Source organism: Hemicordylus capensis, chromosome 2 (assembly GCF_027244095.1).
Source record: "Hemicordylus capensis ecotype Gifberg chromosome 2, rHemCap1.1.pri, whole genome shotgun sequence".
NCBI lineage: Eukaryota > Metazoa > Chordata > Lepidosauria > Squamata > Cordylidae > Hemicordylus > Hemicordylus capensis.
This window is the reverse complement of record NC_069658.1, coordinates 368787491-368807590: the sequence shown is the minus strand read 5'-3', so window position 1 is coordinate 368807590 and position 20100 is coordinate 368787491. Positions and strand designations below refer to the sequence as shown.

The window sequence follows — 20100 nt, the reverse complement described above, 5'->3', positions numbered from 1 at the left end:
CTTAATAAATAAGAAGATGGCTCCCTGTCCACAAAGGGCTCACAATCTAAAAAGAAACACAAGATAGACACCAGCAACAGTCACTGGAGGTACTTTGCTGGGGGTGGATAAGGCCAGTTAATCTCCCCCTGCTCCCATGTTTAAAAGGTGCCTCTCTGCCCAGGTAGCAACCTGGATGGCTTTAAGAGGGGTTTAGATAACTTCCTGGAGGGGAGGTCTATCATCGGCTACTATTTGCAGGGCTATAGGCCACTCAGCCTCAAAGGCAGGATGCCTCTGAGTACCAGTTGCAGGGGAGTAACAGCAGCGGAGAGGGCATGCCCTCAACTGCTGCCTGTGGCTTCCAGCAGCATCTGGTGGGCCACTGTGTGAAACAGGATGCAGGACTAGATGGGCCTTGGGCCTGATCCAGAAAGGTTATTCTTATTTTCTTAAAGTACTAAGGAAAGAGCTTAAACTTTGAAAGTAAAATATCTATGGAAATATCTGAACATAATACTGTAATTATATATAGGATGATTTAATTAAAAATTAAATCATATTGTACATTGAGAGTGTTGCAGTGGTTTAGAATTTAGATTTGCAAATAATCAAATGATTTGAAATTTCCTGATGACTTTCCCAGTGGCTCAGATTATTTAATTATAAAACAATAAGTAAGAAACAAAAACTCTGAACAATTTGTGTGCAACTTTCTTTCAATATTTTTAAAGTGAGCTAAAATCCAATTTTACTTACCTGACATTTTGCTGGGATGCCTAGGGCCAGCACTGCAATGGGCAATTTTTCCCCCAAGGGTGACAAGTTTGGCTTTTGAAAAATTTGTTGTCGAAAAATTCCTCCTGACTAGCAAAGCCCACGGCCAAAGAAAGAAAAGGAATGCAAATATTTCCTCTATTGAACCTTCCAATTAAATCTTTTAAAGAATAGTTCTGTAGATTTCACTAAATGCACCCATCTGCATAACTAAAATTGCAGGACAGAGTTTCATTTAAGAACCATTAGAATGCTAAGTTATTATTTGGATTCTACTGGAATCCACGTCTGGAGGGAAAATGTGCTTCAACTCAATTATTCTATTTTGCAAATTAGATGACACTCTTCAGCTCAATAATCCCCATAGTAGTCTAAATTGTTAAAACTGTACCCCATCCCAATAGCTGCAATTAAGCAAAGGGAAGTATCACATTATTCTTCTGAATAAAAGGTCACTTGGAATGGTTTCCTCAGGTGTCCAACATAAAGCACACAACGGACAGGACCATAATCTGTCTATGTCAATTATTTTCTTTGCATTTCTTGCTACCAGGGCTCAGCTGCAGGCAGGCCAAAGGCCACAAGTGCTATGAGCCAATACGATAGGCTGGGTCTTCATCAGAGAGCTGTAGCACCTTTGTAAATAGAGGAAGACAATCAATGTCAGGACTATGCAGCCATGGCTGGATGAGAACCATTGTTTTAAGACCAGAGTTCCCTGTCTTATCCAGCAGTCTTGATCTGGATGAAATCCACTAGTGTCTCCTAACTCCACTCAGTCATCGACTGGCTGGCCATTATCCTGCTACTTGTGAACTCTTTTCCTCCCTCTAGCCTTGACCTCCTGGCAACATGTACTTGTAGAACTACATGTACTATGTGAACAACACACAGAAGTCCCAGCTTCTGTCTTGTTTGTATCTGCTTGCCTCACCTGTACTCATTTTGGACATTGCCTCAATTGCCACCTACTTGTATTAGCTTTTACACCTTGAGATTGTCTATTTGGCTACAGAGCCTTGCTTAATTGCTTAGCTGTAAAATTACAATACTTGTTTCCTATGCTGCTTTCATTTCCGTGCTTAAATCTCATATAAGGGGACAACTGTAAAGGAGGAGGCTGGCCTCATCTGCCCAGGCTTGCCATAACAAGAGTTATAAGCAGTCCTATAGCACACCTTCCTTGGTAGGTAGGGCTTCCTCCCCACCCACTGTTGGAGGAGGCTGTGGGGAGAAGGGAAACGCAGCAAGCTTCCTCCTCACTCCTCCTCTGCAGAGAGAACATTGACGTACATAACAGGCTATGTAAAAATGTAGATTGTTCTGCCTAGTAACCAGGAAAAGCTTCATGCTGCTGTGAGCTATGACAGTACACTTGCTATGGGGAAGAAGCTACACCAGCCTTCCACATTGTATAAACGCACTCAGTGATGAGCATACATGCATACCCAAGCATAATTATTCTGTTTCTCAAGACTTCTTATAATATGATCCAACACTATGTTTCATATATACAGACATCAGACCAGGTTTTGCACAGGCAGTCCTGTCACTTATATTAGAGGAATGCACTGCTCTTTACTCCAGAATATGCTCAGGGAATTGTGCAGAAGATACTACTTAACGCAGGACTGAAGAATAAGTACTGTTGGGGGGGAGGAGGTATTAAGATAGCAAAAACCAAAGACTTAAATCCTTTTGAACTGTGGAAAGGAAGAAACCCCAGTTTTAAGCACATCAAAGTGTTCGGAAGTTAAGCATACACGTACATCCCCAAGGAGCAGAGAGGGAAACTGGACTGTAGAAATGAAGAAGGAATTTTGCGGGGATCTGAATTGGGAAGTAAAAATAATAGAATATTCAACCCTGCCACAGATAACATCGAATTGCGCACTGCTGCTTACTTTGATGAGAAACAAGAAACTAACGTAAGTACAATGTTTAATCGTCACTTAGATTTTCCAGCAGGTGAAGAAGCTGAACAGAAACTACGTCAAAATTTTTTGTTTCTGTTGGTGTACCGTCCACCCCGCTGCCCAACCAACTCCCTAACTGAGCTGATGGAGCTGGTCGTGGAGTTGGTGTTGGAGACTTTTAATGCTGGGGGACTTGAATAGCCACTTTGGGACTGGCTTGTCTGGTGCGGCTCAGGAGTTCATAGCGGCCATGACAACTATGGGACTATCCCAATTAGTTTCTGAACCAACTCACGTTGCTGGCCATACACTTGATTTGGTCTTTTGTTCGGATCAGGGGGTTGTTCCGTTGGTGGGGGATCCTGTCATTTCCCCATTGTCATGGATGGACCACTACCTGGTTAAGGTTGGTCTCACAGCCGCATTCCACCCCTGCAGGGGTGGTGGACCTATTAGGATGGTCTGTCTGAAAAGGCTGCTGGATCCAGTGGGATTTCAAAAGGCCTTGGAGGATTTTGACGTTGGTGCGGCATTCTGTTGATGCCCTGGTGGGAACCTGGAACAAGGAACTCATCAGGGCAGTAGACATGATTGCTCCTAAGCGTCCCTTCTGACCTGCTTCAAAAATGGCCCCTTGGTATACTGAGGAGTTGCAGGGGCTGAAGTGGTTGGGTAGGTGACTAGAGCGCAAGTGGAGGAGAACTCGGTTAGAATCTGACAGGATACAGCATGTGACCCATTTGAAGAGTTATGCTGTCGTGGTGTGTGCGGCAAAAAAGAGCCATTGGTCTGCACGCATTGCGGCTGCAGGTTCGCGCTCAGCGGAGCTATCCCGGGTTGTGAGGAGTTTGATTTCTGCTCCTTCTACTTCAAATCAGTCCCCGGGGTCATTCTGCTGTGATGCCTTTAATGGGTTTTTTGCAAACAAGATCTCCTGTATTCGAGCTGACTTGGACTCCGCTGTTTTTGCAGGATCTTTGTGGGAGGTGTCCAGCAATCCCTCTTGCACTATTAGATTGGATAAGTTTCAATCTGTGACTCCTGAGGATGTGGACAAACTGCTTGGGGCAGTGAGGCCTACCACCTGTTCTCTGGATCCCTGCCCGACTTGGCTGCTTCTATCTAGCAGGGAGATTGTTGGAGACGGCCTAGTTAATATCATAAACACATCACTGAGGGAGGGTAGGGTGCCCCCTTGTTTGAAGGAGGCATTGATTAGACCACTCCTAAAGAAGCCTTCTCTGGATCCCTTAGTGATGGACAGTTACAGGCCAATCTCCAATCTCCCTTGGTTGGGCAAGGTGATTGAAAGCGTGGTAGCCGACCAGCTCCACGCAGTCTTGGAGGAAACTGATTATCTAGATCCATTTCAAACTGGCTTTAGAGCTGGCTATGGGGTTGAGACAGCCTTGGTTGGCCTAATGGATGACCTATACCAGGGAATCGACAGAAGGAGTGTGACTCTGCTGGTTCTTCTGGATTTCTCGCGGTGTTTGATACCATCGACCATGGTATCCTTCTGGATCGCCTGGGGGAGTTGGGGATAGGGGGCACTGCTTTGCAGTGGTTCCGCTCCTATCTCTCGGGTAGATTCCAGATGGTGGAGCTTGGTGACAGTTGCTCCTCAAAATGGGAGCTGCTATATGGAGTCCCCCAGGGCTCCATTCTGTCTCCAATGCTTTTTAATATCTACATGAAACCGCTGGGTGAAGTCATCAGGAGATTTGGTGCAGGGTGTTATCAGTATGCTGATGACACCCAAATCTACTTCTCCTTTTCATCTTCAGGAAATGGCACTCATTCTTTAAATGCCTGCCTACAGGTAGTAATGGTCTGGGTGAGGGAGAATAAATTGAAGCGGAATCCAATCAAGATGGAGGTGCTCATTGTGGGGGCTCAGAATCTGAGGGATGAGTTAGATCTCCCTGTGCTAGATGGGGTTACACTCCCCTGGAAGGAGCAGGTGCACAGCTTGGGAGTATTCCTGGACCCAGGCCTCACCCTGTTAACTCAGGTGAAGGCCATGGCCAGGAGTGCTTTCTATCAGCTTCGGCTGGTTCGACAGCTGTGCCCATTCCTTGGAGAAGATGACCTCAAAACAGTGGTGCATCAGCTGGTAACCTCCCGGCTTGACTACTGCAATGCGCTCTACGTGGGGCTGCCTTTGTACGTAGTCCAGAAACTTCAGTTAGTTCAGAATGCAGCAGCCAGGTTGGCCTCTGGGGCAACCCAGAGAGACCATATTATGACTGTTTTGAAACAGCTACACTGGTTGCCTATATGTTTCTGGGCAAAATACAAAGTGCTGGTTATTACCTTTAAAGCCCTGAACAGCTTGGGTCCGAGTTATCTAAGAGAGCGCCTTCTTTTACATGATCCCCACCGCACATTCAGATCATCTGAGGAGGTCCGTCTCCAGTTGCCACCGGTTCGTCTGGTGGTGATGCAGAGGCGGGCCTTCTCTGCTCCTGGTCTGTGGAATGCACTCCCAGCAGAAATTCATAATTTGAGATCATTGCTGTCCTTTAGGAGAGCCCTTAAAACCTACCTATTTGGCCTGGCCTTCCAGGGTTTTAGATGATTAACTGTTTTAAATTGTTTTAAACTGTTGCCCTGATTTTCAGGGCTTTTAGCTGTTTTATTGGTTTTATTGTGTTTTAATAGTTTCATTTTAATTGTTAATTTGTTTTAATTGTTTTTATTGTGCTGTGAACCACCCTGAGCCAGTTTGGAAGGGTGGTATATAAATCTAATTAATAAATAAAATAAAGAAGTAATAATCATTCTTGATGCAGAGTTATCTGATCAAGAAGGGGTGAGTGAACACAATTAGAGGTGAGACATTCAAATAGGATTAATAAAGGGAGCCCACATAAAAGATTTTCTTTCAAGGCAGAAGAGGAGAAAATACCTGAATCCATAGATTTTTATAAAATAAAAGGAATACCTGATTCAGATACACATAAGTGGATACAGGCTGCTAAGGTTTACTTTAGAAGTGTAAGACATGGACACTTGTAAAGTTACCAAAAAACAGAAAGAAAGACTATATGTGGTACAAATAAGTGTTTACCATTAAGTGAAACTCTTGTGGGTAAACTACAGAAAAGTATATATGGACTTAAACAAGCAGCCAGAGCTTGGAATGGTAAATTAAATCAACTGCTTCTGGAAGAAGAATTTAGACAGGGAAAGGCTGATCCTTGTCTGTATATGAGATATATGAGATACTAGCCGACCCCGCACAGAGCATCTGTGAGCTCTTTGGGGCCGGCAGTTACCTCTTCCCCTTCACCTTCTGCCCCAGTCTCCGCTTCCGGGCCCAGCCGTCTCTCCTCCCCACCGCCACTTTTGCCCCCCCTTTCTTTCCCCCATCCTGGGCCTTGCCTCCGTCGCCGGGCTGGGCCTGCCGCCGCCTCTGGCCTCCACAGCTGGGCCCGCTGCAGCAACCAATCCTCCTGGGTGTGCCTCAGCAAATCAGGCGTGTCCGCCACCCAGCCAATCAGCTGGGCGCTGGGCCGCACATTCCAAGGCACACCCAGGAGAATTAATATAACAGATAGAGATGGAAGATCGATGTACATTCTTATATATGAAGATTATCTGATTGTTTGTCATCAGAAAGATTATGGTAAGATAGTGAAGAATTTAAATAAAGAAGTAGAAATTAAAGATTTGGGTGAAATAGGTTTTACTTCTTTCTATTAATAACTTGTAACTTGAAATGTTAAATTTTGTCATTTTAAATGTGATTTTAGTCTGGCCTTTAAACTTGTTTAATTTTATTAAAGTTTTGTTTTACCATTGTACATGTTGTTGATATTGTGAGCCACCCAAGTTTACTGGAGTATACCAGTAGTGTACTGGAGTGTACCAGTAGTGTACTGGAGGGGCGGGGCATAAATACTACTACTACTACTACTACTACTATTACTAACAACAACAACAATAATAATTTGTTGTTGTTGTTAATACAATCATCTTATTATCTCAGGATACAAATAAAAAGGTAAGATGATGGAAGTTTTGCATTCAGAGGCAAAAGATAAACTTAACTGAGTGTCCTGGTTTGACAAAGGAAAATGGGATGAGTGCTTCAATGGAAGTGGGTTTCTTAAAGGAGAAGAAATCCAATGAGTCTCTTGAAAACAATGAAAACTACAGAATGGGAATTGGAAAGTTAATATTCATTACAACTGTATCACATCCTGATATTGCAGCAGCAGTTGGAATATTGTGTCGAAAAATGAATTCACCAACAAAGAAGGACTGGATTACACTTAAAAGAATTGCACAGTATTTAAAGGGCACAGCAGTTCTGGAATTAGTACTGCCAGCATGTAAGCAAATCAAGTAAGCAGGATACATGGATACCCACTGTGCTAAAGACAGAGATAACAGAAAATCAACTAGTGGCAATCAGTGTTCCCTCTAACAGGGATTCCCAGATGTTGTTGACAACTCCCATAACCCCCAGCCAAAGGCCATTGCAGCAGGTGATTCTGGGAGTTGTAGTAAATAACATCTGGGAATCCCTGTTAGAGGGAACACTGGTGGTAATGTATTTTTTCTATGGAGAAGGGGCAATCTCATGGTTAATCAAGAAACAATCTATTGTAGCTTTAACTTCAACTGAAGCTGAGTATATATCTGTGGCACAAGCTTGTCAGGATGTTATTCAGTTACATAAACTTACATAAGATTTTCGAGTAGTTGCATTGCAACCTACTATAATGTATGAAGACAAAGTTGTATTATTCTGTGACAAAGTGAGAAGGTTACACAGAGAAGTAAGCATATTAATGTGAAATATGATTTTGTAAGATAATTACAAGAGAAAAATATTATTGATATAAAATATTGTGCTTCAGAAGAAATGGTTGCAGACATACTTATAGGAAGTTTCAACTTGGTGACATCATTTTAATAGTATAGTAATGTGGCCTAGCTACCAAATTCCTACAAAATGTAAAAGTAATACCCAAAGGGTTTTTTTAATGAACTCATTAAGGTCAACATCTGACCAGACACCTCTATCAGGAATCAAAGGAATTTAATCCATTGGATTACTCTGAAAATATGCAAGAAAAATGCATGCATGAGACCCCATGTTAAAGGCAGTATTAGCACCGGTAGCATTAAGCACAATTTGTCTTGTCTGTTGAAAGCTGTCCATCTGTAAGTTAATGCAGAACAAACAGGAAGCATGAGTGCCTCCTAATGTGCTGAGATATGCAAGCCAGTGCTTGAATTACAGGGAGCCAGAAAGAGGAGAAGGGAAGACCTCAATTCTGCCAGAAAGGGCAGAACCATGGCCTTCAGAAGTTACTTATTAAGCATATTTATATGCCACTTTTCAACATAAAGTCCTCAAAGTAGCTTATATGGTGAAACAAATTTAAAGACAGTTTCCTAGTCCCAAAAAGGCTCACACTCTAAAAACAAACACAAGGGAGAGAGAAGTAACAGCCGTTGAGAGGGATGCTATGCTAGAATGAACAGGGACAGTTGCTCTCTTAGATGATAAGTATAAGGACTTGGGGGATAAAATGGGAGGCCCCAAGGGGGGAATATGAATTCATAAAGGCCCTCCTACCTTCCCCTTTACTTATTTACTTGTTTACTTACTTACCTCCTACCTTGTCCCCTTTACTTACTTATTAACAACATATTAACCCCTGCTAACTGAGCAAAGAGGCACATTTTAAAAGTGGTGATTCTCTTTATTTAGCAGTGGGAGAGCAACTGGCCCTATCTGACCCCAGCACAGCATCCCTCCAGTGGCTGTTGTTGGTGTCTTTCTTATGTTTCTTTTTTAGATTGTGAGCCCTTTGGGGACAGGCACCAACTGAATTAATTAATTAATTTCTGTATGTAAACTGCTTTGGGAACTTTGGTTGAAAAACAGTAAATAAATACTCATCATATTTGTATTCAAGTATTAATGCAAACTCTAAAACAGACTTTCAGGTCTCAGAACAGAGGGTTCATTTCGGATATCTAGGTCTACTTCAGACATTACAACGAATTATAGACATAAGAGCCCTAAGGGATCAAGCCAAAGGTCCAACATCCTGTTGCCTGCAGTGGTCAACTAGATGCTTCTGGGAAGCTCAGAATTGGGACATGTAGAGCAATAGCTGCGGCCTGCTGTTGCTTCCCAAAAACTAATATTCAGGCAGAGAACAGAAAGAGTGTGCCCCTTGCACTTCCTGTTGTCCCTACATCCAGCAATTGGTAAAGCTGCTCTTCTTAGACTTTCAAATATCTGACGGCACATCAAAAGGATCAGAAGCATGTCAGATGTACCTTGAGAACTGCTGTGCACATGCACCAAAGGGCTGATAATACATCTAGTTCTAAGCATTTTCTTGGCAATCCACAAAACCACAACCAACTTTAAACTAAGTGGAAACAACATTTTGATTAACAAAGGCTCTTTCTTGCATTCTTGCACATTAATGTAAGCATTAATAAGCACAAAGCTGCTGTGCCCTTAATGCTTTTTGCCTACTATACTGTTTGTGGTATATCATCACCCAAAGTAAAGTATTCTGCATTATGTATTCTGTGGAATATCAAAGTTATTGAAATACATTTGCAATCTATTGAACTATGATTAAAAATTTTGAGAAATGAATATCTTGCCACAAGTTTACAATATAACGACAGTTGTGTATAAAAACAAGGAAGCATGGTTGAAAGTTACACTGGATCATTTTCTAACAAACCTACATCAGCTTAAAATATATAGCTTTGTGAAAACAGGAACTATGCAGAGAAGATTAGCATGCAACTTATTATGCATGTATGGCAGATTTGAGAAAAGCACAGACTTCCAGCTCCTTTTGGAAAGCTACAATTATTTTGAATAAAAAATGTAGAAAATAACTGTTTTAAACAGTAAAGAAATGTTTGTCAGGATTCTAATAATCCTATTAGAATCCTGACAGACATTTCTCAAACATAAGCTCTCTTTTCTCGTCTAAAAATTCTGGCTACAAAAAGTGATGATTTTCACTCTTATTTTAAATTCAATTATTAATAAGTAAAACACAACATATACTATTGCTGATTTATTCCTAGATTTATAGTCTTTTAAAGGAAATGTAATTAATTCAAATAACTGGACATTAGTATCACCTTCCTAAACATAATGCCCTGCAACAAAATGAGAAGAGACTATTATGTCTGCAAACAGTAAAATAGAATAAATAAAAGAAATTTAACTTAAGTTCTATTATAGATGCCACTTACAAATTCTTCACATCAGTAATTCCTCGAAAAGCCTTCCTTGGGATGCCTTGAATCTGGTTTTCACTTAAGTCCCTAAACAAAAGAAAATATATACTCATTAAGAACAAATGGGAAAACATACACACATACACAGAGAATGTGGGGGGTGGAAATGCTCACACCAGACTCTTTGACTTGAGCAGATAAAACTATTTACACATATACTTTATTTTAACAAATCATGGGCTGAAGTGATTGCTGTGGAGACTGCAGTTCAGGGAATTCTTTAAAAATGGTGACTATTAAGAGGTGTCATATGTGGTGCTATTGTCATTCAGTGGTTAGAGTGGGTTGAAATCTCCACTCAGCCATGAAATTTACTGGGTAACCTTAGGCAAATACCATTTCTCAGCTAACTTACCTCACAGGTATGTTAGCTGTTGTGAGGATAACATGCAGGGAAGGTTAGCAGACCACCCTGAGCTCCTTGAACAAAGGGTGCAAAAATGCAAACGACAGTTATAGTATAGCAGCAGCTAAGGAACCTACAGATTTCTATTCCATTTGGATAGAATATAGCACCATATTTCACCCTGATGCATTTTAAATGATTTTTTCCCAATTCTTCTGTGTGTCTTTTTAAATTTGAAGATGACTGTTAATTAAAATAGGAAGTGGTCTATATGGAAAAAAGGTTTTCTAATAAGAAAGTATTCTAGTATATTATATAATATTATAGGATTCTATTATAATGATAAAATTTTCTATAAGAAAAAATACCTGATACTGCATAGAAAGACATAACATATATTATTACTATTACTGCTACTAAATACTATTATTACTAAAGGCTATTACTTTAAAATATAATAGGCAAACAAAATAATTTAATACAAGAAAAAAATAAGAAACATTTCAGTAGTTCCTTTGAGATATAATGGTAAATAATTATATAAAAATTGTAAATATTATACAAGGTGACATGAAAGTAATCACAACTCTTTCAACAAACATATATTGAAAAATATTTTCTGGATCTAGGATTAACCATGTTGGGAACTCCTGAGATAGGTGGCATAATCATGAAAGAAGTTATGTATGTCAAGTTTTACCCCCCACTTTAAAACAGGCAACTGTGCCTTATAATATCCCAGTTGTCTCAGAAATTCAGTTTATACAGAAATTGTGTTTATTCAATTAATTTAATTTAAAAATTAAATTAAGCAGGTCTGTTTTATCATTACCAACAAGCATAGCAAACCTTTGTTGTGAGCCAGTGTGGTGAAGTGTGAGTGCTGGACTAGGACCGGGGAGACCAGAGTTCAAATCCCCTTTCAGCCATGATACTAGCTGGGTGACTCTGGGCCAGTCACTTCTCTCTCAGCCTAACCTACTTTGCAGGGCTGTTGTGAGGAGAAACTCAAGTATGTAGTACACCACTCTGGGCTCCTTGGAGGAAGAGCGGGATATAAATGCTAATAATAATAATAATAATAATAATATCATTGAATCACTACATTGATTTTAAGGAACCTTCTCCAACAGCTATAGAACTTTGCTGTTTGAGAGATGTACAAGTAGTTCACTTTTAAGTCAGATTCTTGAGCTAAATAGAATTCATCAGAATGTACTCCATAAAATTTTCCATTTAAACAAATTCTGCATTATATTGTGAACCTTCAGCAAAGTGATTTTATTGAATAACAGGCATTGTTGCTCTGAATGAGAGCACACCACACAGAAAACCCACACTGACATTCCAGGTCAAGCTGTGTCACCAAGGGCTTTCTTCTGTTTTCCATCAGGATGATGGTATATCCAACCCCACCCCCACCCCAAATGTCCTTGTCAGACTAATTCAATTTATCCTAGTCATCTAGTCTACACCAATTTCTCTTGGTAGCTGTAACTGTTCTCTCAGATGGACATACAATTGCACATGCACAATACTATGCTGTTTTCAATAAGACATATCCAAGTTCATTTCAACTTTCCCATTTTATTAAAAATTGACTAGTAAAACACCATCTTCCTAATCCTATTTTCCACTTCTTGTGGAATAAAACCACTTATTACCACTTCTTCATGGTAAACCTTTGTTCTAAGTCTAATACAGAGGAAAAGAGGATAATCAGCTTTCAAATGTCAATCAATCTAGTATGACGTATCACATATATCACTGAAAGCAAGATGGGAGAGCGACAGCAACTGGCTTAAATGGAAAATAAATCATGATTAGAAAACCAAGGGTTAACAACAACAAAATAAGCAGCACAAGAGAAAGAACTATACTTTAAACAGGTAAGCACTGGCTCCAACTACAACACAAAGATAAAATTAAAAATGTTGAATTTGTATTCAAATGTATATTCATATGTATTTCTTTGGGCAAAGTAAAAAGAGCACAAAATTGTGATTTAAACAATATTTCTAGCATAGAGATAATTTATATTATTGCTGCCTCTTTTAGCCCTATTCTCTGTCTTTTCTGCAGCCTTCTAAGAAAACAGGAAATCATAGGAAATGTCTCTCTTTCTGAAAGGATTAATAAATTCTGGTTTTAAATTGCATTGATTTTAGGTGCTGTTGAGGTAGTCTCCTCTGGCTCTACAAATCTTCAACAGTTTGTATTATGTGCTGTATAACTACCTCTCAAGTTTTCAACTACCTGACAGCTTTAAAGCGGTTGCTGAGTATAGAAGTTGGAATTGCACATTGCACTGATGCTGCTATCCATATCACAAGCATGCCACATTGTGTGAGTAGGTTTTGAAGTGTGATAATATTAGCTTGATATCAGTCTTTAAAATTACTCTTAAAGACTTTTCAGGAGAAAGTCACTGCCATCATAATCACTTAAGTCTTATAATAAATGAAAATAATAATAATCCCAGTGGTAATTGGCACCCTGGGTGCAGTTCCAAAAGACCTTGAAGAGCACCTCAACACCATAGGGGCCACAGAAATCGACATCAGCCAATTACAAAATGCAGCTTTACTGGGAACAGCCTATATTCTGTGACGATATCTATAACAATTGACAATAAAATTCTGGCAACCCAGGTCCTTGGGAAGGACTCGATGTCTGGATAAAACAAACCAGTCAATAACACCTGTCTGACTGTGTAAACAAGAAATTAATAACAATAACAATAACAATAACAACAACAATAATAATAGAAGCAGCGACGTTTCTTCCAGTAACCTTGCAGTCTCCAGCCCTGCTTGCTCAACTTAAGAATCCTGAGTCCTGTTGCCCACTTGCCATCAGATGTACAAGGACTATAGCACCTGGTGTGGTCCTTGTTGACCTGGGCGATGACCGATCCGGTATAGATTTATTAAAGTTACATCTCACCATATTGTTGATGGGAGAGGCACTCTTTGTCTGGCTGCTTTGGTGAGACCTGTCCAGTATGGTTGGACCTCTGGCATAGCTCTCACCTTCCTCAGAGCACACAAGCCCCACAACCACACCAAGGTAGTGCCTCACTGGGAGCACTACCGAAAAAAATTTATGAAACTTCCAGCTCTAAAAACTTCCAGCTCTAAAAACAGTTGCAAAAAAACAACTTGCTCAGGCATTAAAGATGTCAATGCTGCACTTGCAGAAATAACAACCAAGAATTTGCAAGAAACAAACCAACTAATGTACAGTGCAGCAACAATAACAACACAAGAGCTCGGATATAAGATCAGTGGACCTGTAAAAGAAGAAAGTAGTACATCACCTAAATGGAAGATTAGATTAGAAAATAAAATCTCCAGGCTTAGATCCGATTGAAAATTGAAAGATATGAAAGACAAGAAGCTGAAGAATGAAAACACCAAACTGTATCTGATCCAAAAATACCACCTAGATTCAAGGAGAATTAGAGAAGTCCTGGAAATAATAAAGCAGCAAATAACAGCAGTGTCAAAGAAGATTAGCAGGTATGAAGCCAGAATTACACAACACAGGCAGTATCTCCAATTCCAGTCGAATCAGAGACGTTTCTACCAAAGCATAGAAGGAGAAACTGCAAGAAACGTAGAAACACCAAATAAAGAAAAAACAGTGAAATTCTGGGGGAAATTATGGGACAATCCAATAGATTATAATAAAAAAGCAGGCTGGATGAAAGAGGTCAAAAAATGTAACCAACAAATGCAAGATCTAATAATAACATCAGAATTAATAAGTGAAAGAGCAAAGAAAATTAAAAATTGGACTGCTCCAGGCGACGATACACTGCATGGCTTTTGGCTTAAACACCTAACAAGCCTTCATAAACAACTATCAAAACAGTTCAGTCACATTTTGCAAGGAGGTGATATTGAACAATGGCTAACAACTGGGAAACTCATCTCATCATGAAAGACCCAGCAAAAGGTGCAGTTCCAAGTAATTATAGACCGATAACCTGCCTGCCAACCATGTTCAAATTATTAACTGGAATAATAGCAGATGAAGTCATGCAACACTTATTAACTAACAAACAGCTCCCAGTTGAACAGAAAGGAAATTGCCCGAACACCAGAAGCACAAAAGACCAGCTGCTGTTTGACAAAATGATTTTAGAAAACTGCAAGAGAAGGAAAACAAATCTAAGTGTTGCATGGATTGACTACAAGAAAGCCTTCGATTCATTGCCTCACACATGGATACTAAAATGTTTAGAAACAACTGGTGTCAGCAAAAACATTCAGATATTTATTTAAAAAAGCAATGAGCATGTGGAATACACAGTTAACAATCAATGGCGAAACACTTGAACAGGTTAGCATTAGAAGAGGCATTTTCCAAGGGGACTCACTATCCCCTCTGTTGTTTGTAATTGCCATGACCCCACTTTCACAAATACTAAACAAAACAGGCCTTGGATACCAAACATCTAAAACATCCAGTAAAATCAACCATCTGCTGTACATGGACGATCTGTTGTATGGAAAGTCCCAGTCAGAAATCGAATCACTGCTAAACACTGTCCATATATTCAGTAGCGATATAGCAATGGAGTTTGGACTAGACAAGTGTACTGCATTCATAATGAACAGAGGAAAAATAAGAAAAACAGAAGGAATAGAACTGCCCTATGGAAGCAACATCAAGAACCTGGAAGAGAAAGAACATTACAAATACTTGGGCATTCTCCAGGCTGATAACTTCGCACACACTGAAGTTAAAAGAAAAATTGGAAGTGAATACATCAGGAGAATTAGAAATATCCTAAAGTCCAAACTCAATGGCGGGAACACCATACAAGCCATAAACACCTGAGCTATACCTGTTATCAGATACAGTGCAGGAATAATAGACTGGACCCAGGCAGAGCTAGAGACGCTGGATCGTAAGACCAGGAAAATCATGACCATCAATCATGCTCTGCACCCCTGCAGTGATGTCGATAGGCTATACCTCCCTTGCAGCTCAGGTGGAAGAGGAATGCTGCAAGTCCATCAAACAATAGAGGAGGAGAAAAGAGGCCTTGAAGAATATAGCAATAGCACTTACATTTATATACCGCTCTATAGCCGGAGCTCTCTAAGCAGTTTACAATGATTTAGCATATTGCCCCCAACATTCTGGGTATTCATTTTACCGACCTCGGAATGATGGAAGGCTGAGTCAACCTTGAGCCCCTGGTCAGGATCGAACTTGTAACCTTCTGGTTACAGGGCGGCAGTTTTACCACTGCGCCACCAGGGGCTCTATATCAAGGACAGTGAAGAAGATGCACTTCAAATGGTCAATAACGCGAAACTATTCAACACCAATGAAACAAAGCAGGCCTACAAGAAAGGACAAGTCAAGAACCGAGCAGAAAAATGGAGAAATAAGCCACTGCATGGTCAATATTTGCACAATATAAGTGGAAAATCAGACATCACCAAGACCTGGCAATGGCTTAAGAATGGTTACTTGAAGAAAGAAACAGAGGGTTTAATACTGGCTGCACAAGAACAGGCACTAAGAACAAATGCAATAAGAGCCAAAGTCGAAAAATCCACCACAAACAGCAAGTGCCACCTTTGTAAAGAAGCAGATGAAACAGTGGACCACCTAATCAGCTGTTGTAAAAAGATCACACAGACTGACTACAAACAAAGGCATGACAAGGTAGCAGGGATGATACACTGGAACATCTGCAAAAAATACAAGCTACCTGTAGCCAAAAATTGGTGGGACCATAATATTGAAAAAGTTGAAGAGAATGAAGATGTAAAAATATTATGGGACTTCCGACTACAAACAGACAAACATCTACCACACAATACACCAGATATAACTGTAGTCAAGAAGAAAGAAAAACAAGTTAAAATAATCGACATAGCAATACCTGGGGATAGCAGAATGGAAGAAAAAGAAATAGAAGAAATCAAAAAATACAAAAATCTACAAATTAAAATCGAAAGGCTGTGGCAGAAAAAGACCCAAATAATCCCAGGGTCATTGGCGCCCTGGGTGCAGTTCCAAAAAGACCTTGAAGAGCACCTCCACACCATAGGGGCCACAGAAATCACCATCAGCCAATTACAAAAAGCAGCTTTACTGGGAACAGCCTATATTCTGCGACGATATCTATAACAATTGAAAATAAAATTCAGCCATCCCAGGTCCTTGGGAAGGACTCGATGTCTGGATAAAACAAACCAGTCAATAACACCTCTCTGACTGTGTAAACAAGAAATAATAATAGAAAAGTGAATATCATGATGCATGTTTATGACTTTCTGTTTTCTGCAAGGGTCTTCAGTTAAACAAACCCACACTTCCAGAAAGTGAAAAAATGGTATTTAAAATAGTAGCAAATAATTGTAATTAATAATAACCTCTATAATGTTCTGGAAAAATATTTCTACTGAGTAAGAGACTGCAAAAAAGGCAAAGCACTCAAGCATTCTCTACTGTTGCCTTTGTTAAAGGGCTGTTTTCCATATTTTCCTGATTGTAAAGCAGATCTTGAAATAGTGCCTGTAGGGTGAACATGAACTCTGAAACAAAGAAACATGAACCAGTCCACAGATACGCACACATGTGCACACACACAAAACCTTTCATGTCTTCAAAATATCAGAATGTTTTATTGAAGGATTACTTCTTTACATCACTATCAAGTGGACAGGAAAGGACATAAAACAACACAATAAACTCTCTGTATAGTAGGGTTGGACGCTGATGGTGGGGAGCCCTTGAGAGAACATCTGATTCAGCCTTCACTTAGTATAGGTTTGAGATAGCAAGAAACTGCTTGTGGACATACACCTACAGTATTTAAATGCAGCATATTTCCATGATTATCAGATGACATCACAACCCGCTGTTCCAGTGATGTTCACAGATGCTTCATTATCTTGTTATTAAAAATACCGGCCAGGTATTTCTAACCTGAGAGTTTATATAATTTTTTAACATATATAAAAGTTCGATAAGAGAACAGCCATTCTTCAAGTCATGGGAGGGGGCATAGCAGCTGACTTCACTACTAAGAGTAAAGTGAGTTTTTAAACATGCAAGTAATGACAGTTTTCAAAGGCAATCAACTTTCAGTTAAGGTTATCGATAGTATATATTCATTTGACTGACAGGTAGAAAAGTTGTGATGAAATCTGTATCAATCTTACATATTCACAACATTAACCTTACCCTTCCTTAAACAAATAGAAGAATCTGAAGTGGAAATGTTAAATTTTCACTTTAAAAGACTTAGATTATTGATAAGAGGTCATTTAAAGTCTTGCGGCAAAGCCACATTCAATTTCATTACAGAAAAGTTAAAAGGTCAATTTTGTATTGATTTATTATATAGTAATCCACAAAATTGAGATTTGCCATCAGCATAAACAAAAAGACACTGGAATTGTCACATTAGCTTTGAGTTGCCTGTCCTGTTCATCAGCTACCAAATTAGTGCTGGAGAGATTCAGGTAAATATTAGAAAAGAGAGTGACCACTATGGTCTCTTTCAAAAAGGAGAGTGACTATTACTTCTTTTTCACAGTATGTCTTGATCCAATTTGTGATCTTTTGCACTGGGCACAATCCTAAACCCAAAAAAGATTACAAAAAGTTCCATGAATCAAGCATCTACCAGCAATATTGTTTTGCCCATGCACTAATTTCCCCTGCTTTTTGTATTGTTCAGTACCAAACCTGAGAAAGTGTTTTAGGAAATGTAAAGCTTCTGAAGCTTTAACTGGTCATAATAAAGATATTTATTATGTTATCCACCCTTGTTTATACATTGGTAAACACATATTTGGGACACCACATTACAGTACTTACAAAAGTTCATTTTTTTCAAAGATCAGAAATGAATGAAAAGACCAAATTTGTTCAGTTATGCTTTTTGTTGATTACTTTTTGGAACTCAAAATTTAATGATGATGTACTCATCACTATTTAATGATGATGGATTGTATATTTGTATGAAATAATAATAATAATAATAATAATAATAATAATAATAATAAGAAGAAGAAGAAGAAGAAGAAGAAGAAGAAGAAGAGGAAGAAGAAGAAGAAGAAGAAGAAGAAGAAGAAGAAGAAGAAGAAGAAGAAGAAGATATGTTAGTGTCTCTGTTTGGGTGCTGAATTTGTATTATTCCACAAAGAAATATCAATTCAGCTACACAACTAACTAGAAACTGTTTTTGGAAACAGCACTAGCACTAATATTCCTTTTAGGCCTTAAAAAGAAATGTTATTAAACAGATTCTAGCCTCTGTAAGAATTACGTAACAATTCCAGTTTGGCATATGGTGCTCCAGCAACAAATTCCTCAGCTATTTCAGTCATGTTAGATCTACTAAATAGTCTTTGATTGTAGGGCTGTGTGTCGGTATAAGTGTGTGTTCACAGGATAAAGTTGAAAAGCAACTTAATAGGCTTGTCAGGATGCTCTGGATCCTTGGAGGATGTGCTCAGTCACGATAGATAGATAGATAGATAGATAGATAGATAGATAGATAGATAGATAGATAGATCACACTCACACATACACACAAACACTTATTACTAAGTTTCAAACAACTGTGTTAGATCCCAAAATAAAATATCTAAAAATCCCCACATCCTCTTTTCAACATGCAAGTTTAGGCTTAATGAAGATTAGGTAGATATTTCTGTAGGGGTAAGCAGGATCCTTATGGGATTCACAAAGTTGTGTTTTTTCTGGAAGAGATTAAAACAATGAGAACTAGGCATTGTTCTGCTGGGAGCTACTTTACTTTTTAAATGACATTTAAATATAATGGCACTTTTCATGATTTAAGGGATTTTTTGTTGCTGTTTTTAAAGGGAACCAAAGAAGTTTTAAAAGACATAGGGAGATCCTTGATAATAAAAGTGGACCAACACTGCAATCAAAGAATTCTAAAGCACAATACAGAAAATTCCCTGGACTTTTTCATAAACTATTCCCATTATGTATGAGGTTTCCTTCCAACAATCCATGATATATCTTACTGGCTTCTCTGTATTCTTATCATGTCAGGCAACTCTCTTACACATCACACAGGCCAAATAACCAAACCATCTGTCCATTTTTTCTCGGTGGTAGTTCTACATAGCACTAACCTACACTGAAACATTTCCACTCCACAGACAGGAGTCCAAGTCAATTCTGAAAAGTGCTGTTTTAAAAAGAGTGTTAACTGTGTACCAGAAGCACCTGTAAATTCTCAGAAGCATTCCACAAGGATGACAAAGCAAGAAAATAACATTGTTTTATTTTAACCTTATTGCATATCTTCAATAATCTGCACAACACAGGGTTTCACCTATTAACAGCAAGACAAATTATTTTTCCTGCTCAACGCATTATCAGTATCATCCTTCTGTCCAACAGCTTGTTTTCTATGAACTTTTCAAGAGAGCGACCATGCAAAGCAACAAAATGGATACTGATTCTTACAGTCTGTGTCAAAATGCCTCTTCAGCTATAGTACAGAGCACTGATTAAAATTTAACAAAATATATGAGCTAGAATCTTGAGTATATCTGCCTAGATTGTCAATTGAGCTTCTGGAACCAATAATATTTAGCATTTTTCTCCCTTGACACACAACCTTTTTTGGAGGTGGGGAGCAAGACTTAGAAATATATCATTTTAGTCTATTCAGCACCACTGAAAAAACAAGTATACTAAAGAAAAAAGAATGAAATACCTTATCAGATATGTGAAAGGAAGTCTTGATGGATATTTGGCCCT

The 20100-nt window shown here is 39.1% G+C and overlaps 1 protein-coding gene across 6 annotated transcripts in view; it reads right to left on the bottom strand.

Annotated features, from left to right (window-relative positions):
- Positions 1-20100, bottom strand: part of SLIT3 (slit guidance ligand 3) — a 731964-nt gene that overhangs the window by 313790 nt on the left and 398074 nt on the right. For all 6 annotated transcript variants that reach the window (XM_053288108.1, XM_053288109.1, XM_053288110.1 and 3 more), the window contains one exon: positions 9930-10001. In XM_053288108.1, coding sequence (XP_053144083.1) covers positions 9930-10001 — 72 coding nt within the window. The remainder of the gene's footprint in view (positions 1-9929; positions 10002-20100) is intronic.